Source organism: Podarcis vaucheri (assembly GCF_965113315.1).
Source record: "Podarcis vaucheri genome assembly, chromosome: 15".
In the NCBI taxonomy this organism is placed as follows: Eukaryota; Metazoa; Chordata; class Lepidosauria; order Squamata; family Lacertidae; genus Podarcis; species Podarcis vaucheri.
The window spans coordinates 9,023,758-9,029,757 of NC_138753.1; the positions used below are offsets into that span (position 1 = coordinate 9,023,758).

Genomic DNA, 6,000 nt, shown 5'->3' on the forward strand with positions numbered 1-6,000 from the left:
CAGCCAGGGAATGCTGACTTGACTGCGGAAGCAAGGTAAACCACGACAAGGAAATGGAATGGAGTGTCTTGGAAAAGGTCATGGCTGGCAGACTGGCATGGAGTGTTCTGAAAAGGGTGTGGCTGGCTGGAGCCCTAAACATTGTATTTTGCACCGCAGGCCCTACTTGGGAATATATCTGACTCCCTTTGAAAGAATCTGAGCCAGTAGCCCATCACACAGCAGTAGCATCCATATGCTGATTTTGCATCGCAGGAAGAGGAATTTCCTTTTTCGCCTCTCCTGGATCTACTGCCTGTCAGTTTTGCCAGGTGAAGTTGCTGTGGTTATGAGTGAAGGAGAGAAGGAAGCACTCTCACCTGTGAAAGTTCCCAGTTGCTTTTTCCATGCTGCTGCTACTGTTGTTGTTATTGTTGTTGTTGATATCCTTCTCTTCTTGGGATTCAATCTTACTGGTTTGAGGCTTAAAAAGGAAGGGGCACATCATCCTTTGCATAGCAGGTGTGTGTGTGTTCTACAGCTCTCAAACTCAGCTCTGTGCAAGGTAGACTCCTGTCTGCAAAGGAAACACATACAAGGAAGTTCAGATGAATGAATAGCCCTTTTTAAAAAGCAAAGAATAGGCATAAATTTAAAGAAGAATTGAACTGGGTACGGAAAGTGGCTGTTGAATGGGACACAGCTGGAGGCAGCCTGTGGATGCTCCACCAACCTTAAGGTAAAGGTAAAGGTACCCCTGCCCGTACGGGCCAGTCTTGCCAGACTCTAGGGTTGTGCGCCCATCTCACTAAAGAGGCCGGGGGCCAGCGCTGTCCGAAGACACTTCCGGGTCACGTGGCCAGCGTGACATCGCTGCTCTGGCGAACCAGAGCTGCACACGGAAACGCCGTTTACCTTCCCGCTTGTAAGCGGTCCCTATTTATCTACTTGCACCCGGAGGTGCTTTCGAACTGCTAGGTTGGCAGGCACTGGGACCGAACAACGGGAGCGCACCCCGCCGCAGGGATTCGAACCGCCGACCTTTCGATCGGCAAGCCCTAGGCGCTGAGGCTTTTACCCACAGCGCCACCTGCGTCCCCCACCAACCTTAGACCTGTGCATAAAATAAGGTCGCCATGTTTCAAGAAGTGAAAATCCAGCCTTTTAAACGATTTTAAAAAATTCTGCCAGGACGCCATTTTCAGCAGATGAATCCCAGGTGTGTGGCAGCCATAAAACACACGTCTAGAGTGAGACTTTTGTGGAGGAGCTGAGAGTTTGTCCAGACTCTGGGTGACAGGGGTGCCAACTTGAATTAAATATTGGGGAGGGGCAGGCAAGTCCTGCCCTGCATAATCGATCACATGGCACAGTGCACGCACACCATTTGAACGGCAATGCCCATCAACTTTTTGGGGAGGGCCATCTCAAATATTTTATTGGGAAGGGTGAAGCTCCCTCGGACCCTAGAAGTTGGTTTCTATGCTGGGTGAGAGCCAGGAGGTGAAGAGGGTTGGTCTAAAGGAGAAGGAACTGGTTTTGTTTCATAATTATTAGTAATTTTGTGTTAATGTAAATTTTTTATACATTACTGAATTTTTTTGTAATATTGGTTGTTTGAGTTGTCTGTTGTTGCTTCAGCTTTCTGTAGAGACATATTTTAATCTATTAAGTGGTACAGAAATAAAAGCAAATGTTTGGTGCCTTCTTAGTTTTTAGAGTGGGGATGGGGAACTTGTAGTCCTCTCAAGGTTCTTGGACTACAGCTCCCATCATGCCTGAGCATTGATCCTGCTGGGAATAATGGGAGTTGTAGTCCAACCCCTAGAAGGCCATTGGTTCCTCATTCCCTATACTGTACAGGGCTTTAGATTATGTATTACAGAATGCTTGCCGTGCAATTATTTTTGCAGTGCAATTGTTTTAACTTTGGATAACTTAATTAAAATGGAAAGGTGTGTGTGTGTGTGTGTGTGTGTGTGTTATGAAGAAAGAGTATTTTTTCTCTATCCCTCTCACGTAACACCAGAATTTAGGCTCAGCCAAGGAAATCAATGGGACGCAGGTGGCGCTGTGGGTTAAACCACAGAGCCTAGGACTTGCCAATCAGAAGGTGGACGGATCGAATCCCCGCAATGGGGTGAGCTCCTGTTGCTCAGTCCCAGCTCCTGCCAACCTAGCAGTTTGAAAGCACGTCAAAGTGCAAGTAGATAAATAGGTATCACTCCGGTGGGAAGGTAAACCACGTTTCCGTGTTCTGCTCTGGTTCGCCAAAAGCGGCTTAGTCATGCTGGCCACATGACCTGGAAGCTGTACGCCAGCTCCCTCCGCCAATAAAGTGAGATGAGCGCCGTAACCCCAGAGTCGGCCACAACTGGACCTAATGGTCAGGGGTCCCTTTACCTTTAAGGAAATCAATGGGTCACAGATCCAGGACTGACAATAGCCCTATTTGAGTGTTCAGTCCTTACACACAGTGAAAATTAGAACATGGAAACCTAGCCAGCGGCCCTTTGCCCAGTCAGATCATGGGTCCATCTAGGTCAGTCTTGTCTACCCTGACTGGCAGAAGCTTTTGAAGGTCTCAGGCAGGGAATATTTCCCAGCCCAACCTGGAGATGCCGTTCAGGATTAAACCTTGGTCCTTCTGCATGGAAACAGCTCAGCTATAGCTCTTCCTCGTCTGCCACCCTAAATCAAGTAAATAAAAAAATATATACTTAACTAAAAGTAGGAATAATCTGAATATTTGAAATTAAAATGCTCTACCACCAAAAAAGGCTCTGCTCATCTCTCTTGCTCAGCCACCAGAGCAGTCATTCAGTACTTTGCAGAGAGTAAAAGACCTGGCTAAGGTAAACGACTGCATTGAGGGGAGCATTTCCATGGGCTCTGCTTACTGAGTGTGCACATAAAAACTGCACTGGAAAAGGATGAATCTGAGAAAGAAGTGCTGATAAGGTTTTCAGCAAATCCAAGAAAACTTGTTTTAGTTTAGATTTTAAAAATGAAATGAAAAAGGCGTATTCTTTGCAATATTGCAAAATATACACCCTGATTTTTTTTTAATTTAACTTCCTAGTTTTCAAATGACTGGAGATTTTGACAGATTTTTCTGAGCATTGGGGGTCACAAAAAGTAATATAAAACAATCAAAATTTGAAACAAATTCAAACATTTCATTCTGAATCTGACAGACGGAACCAGGCAGAGAAGGATGACAGGTGGGTGTCCTGCTCTCTCCCCCCCAACATAAATCTTGGCTACGCCCATGAACTCTGATTATCTCTGTGATGGCGCAGCTAAAAGCGAGCTTATTTCAGACCTTCAGCTTGAGAAAATCAGGTTGCAGTGTTAAGCCGAAGGGGTTGGGGTGCCCTTCACCACCCCAAGGGCTGAATTCGCTTCTGGGCAACTTTTGGAGGGTTGCATGCCAGAAGTGGGTGGGGCCAGAGGCAAAAGTGGGCAGGGCAACAAATGCAAATTTTACCTTTGCACAAGAGTCTTGACCCACACTCCCACCCCTATCACTGTCTTCCACCCAGGCAAGTTGGAGGCATTGTTACAGCTCAAAGACGCAAAGTCAGAGGTGCAAAGTAGGGTTAGTGAGGAATGTGGCTGGAGGTGAATTCCGAGGGCCGGATAGAAAGGTCTGGAGGGCCACACCTGGCCCTGAGGTTCCCCACCCATGCTGAAATCAAGGAAGCCCCACTGAACACAGAAGAGGGATTACTTCTAAGAAGATATGCACAGAGGACTGGGTTGCCTACTTCACCCCCAGGCATTCTGTAAACAATTTAAATACATCAAAAATAAGTATTCCTCTCATCTCCAGAGCAATCATTCACTAAACACGTGCCCTTAACACTACAAGATTCCATGTACTACAATTGAATGGTTACGATTAAGGAAAGTGCGTAGTAAACTTTCCCTGGAAGCATCGGAATCAAATGTGTAAGACAGAATCCAAACTGTGCAGGCACAGAAGTCAATCTCATTTGAGTCCAGTGGAGTTTACTGCCAAGAGAAACTGGGCTTAGGGTGGCAGCCTTGTTTTTTGCAGGATCGGGCCCACCATTGCCTTTTAAAAACCCCGAAGAGATAAGATGATGTTTTACAATATTTCAACAACGTTTCTACGGTTTAACTAGAATGAGCATTGCTCAAGCTTCAGGTGAAAGATACACACACACACACACACACACACACACACACACCCTAATAAAGGCTTATGTTTACCCCTCACCTCAGTTTCCATGAACAATCCCTATTCACTGAAATCACTTAAAAAAAGCTAAGCATAACTGCAATCTAGGAGCCGTTTGTACATTAATTTATTCCAATAGGACTATGTGCGGTCTTTGGACAAAACCCAAGCAAAACGCCACACTTTTGCCCGTCTTTTCTCATTTTAGCAATAAAGCTAGCTCTTTGTTTCCATCTCTCCTGCTGAAAAATCATTTACCTTTGTTGAACTGGGACTTCTTTATGTTAAATCTCTGCAGGATACCTGTGGATCAGTATCTGATGGCTGGCATCTGTCTTGAGCAGCTGGAATCCCTAGATCTTCCCTGCCAGATTTACCGTGCTCCACTCATCTCTCCCGGTTTTCTCCCCGGTGCTCATCCAAAGAAAGAGAGCTTTGGTTTCCTGAATCTCAGCCTTAATGCCAAATCCTCAGCAGACCGGACTGTGGCAAAGTTTCTGCAGCGATCCAGCAAGAGGACAGACTCAGCTATTTCTCCCTACTGGCGAAGCTAGAATGAAAGACTCCTTTCCCCCAGTTGGAAGAATCACTGAGCTGTCAGCAAAAAGGAATTGTCTTACCTTGAGTGATTTTTTTGTTTGTTTTTGTTTTAACCAGTCATTTGGGAGAAGGTCTTTGCAAACGAAGAGTCTCTGTCTCTGCCTCTCTCTTTTTAATCTCCAGATACCCTGAAACTAAACTCTGAAATCCAGACAACCTGCAAAGCAAAATGCATTTTTATACCCTTCTAGATGCAAATTGAGAAGGGGGAAATACATGAGTGTGGCAGCAATAACAAACAAATAAAATTAAAGAGGAAAACCCCTCAATTTTGGTGAGCATTGCCAGGAGAGAAATTTGTCCGGTCGGCTTCAGATGACACACACACACACACACCCAACCCACCCAACATGTGAGTGAGTGAGTGAGTGAGTCCATCCTCCCTCCATGTAAACTTCCCTGAATCGTGAAATAAGGAAATACGGTCACTCCTGATGCTATTTTTGGAACAAGTGAGCCTAGGAAGGGCATACGCAACAATGAAGCAGACTGGTGCAGCAGTCTGTGTGTAAGAAGCCGGCTGTTAAGTTCTCAAGCAAAGTTGAAATAAGTTAGGAAAGCTCTCTGTCTCTCTCTCTCTCTTTCGGTTGCCTGGCCTGTTTTGCAAAGCATCCTCCATCACTTCCCAGATGAAAACGAAGAAGCACAAATGCCCCACTAGCCACTGTTCTCACACAGCAAGAATTGTCTCTCGAGTTCCCCATGCCACAACAACTGTGTCCATGCCATGAGAAGCAGACAGGTTTCGATTCATTATTGGTTTCTTATATTTCCTATTATGAATTCAGATCTCCACATTTCCAATGGTTACTATCCTCCTGAAAAATCTCTGGTATCTGAGTGCAAAGTCCTCCTATGAAACACATTTTCGTATGTACACATTTTTGCAAGCAATTGTCCCCAATACAGTACATTTCTGCATGTCATTTTCACTAATATCTTCATTTTGATGCATGCTTTCCTCCTAACGCGCAATCTTTGCAAATGCTGTTTGACTGGAGAGGTGCATCGCAAAATTTGGATTTGTGTGAATTTTGAAGGACAGCCGCCTACCGTTTTTTGATAGAGCGGATTTGATGGATTCGTCTGAACAAAGCCGTGTGTCCGTCACACTCACGTATGCGACGTACAGCTCTGAGAGGACCAGAACCTTTTGCATGGAGTCAGTACGTGCACCTGTTCAAAAGGACCCTGTCCCTTTAACCCTTATGCCT

At 45.4% G+C, this 6,000-nt stretch overlaps 1 protein-coding gene across 1 annotated transcript in view; it reads right to left on the reverse strand.

Moving 5' to 3' along the window:
• NOS2 (nitric oxide synthase 2) overlaps window positions 1–4,525 on the reverse strand; it is a 39,405-nt gene extending 34,880 nt beyond the window's left edge. The window contains exons 1-2 of the mRNA XM_082201329.1: window positions 4,445–4,525; window positions 360–556 (exon numbers count right to left, since the gene is read on the reverse strand). Coding sequence (XP_082057455.1) covers window positions 360–496 — 137 coding nt within the window. The 5' untranslated portion in view covers window positions 497–556; window positions 4,445–4,525. The remainder of the gene's footprint in view (window positions 1–359; window positions 557–4,444) is intronic.
• Between the last annotated feature and the right edge of the window lie 1,475 nt (window positions 4,526–6,000).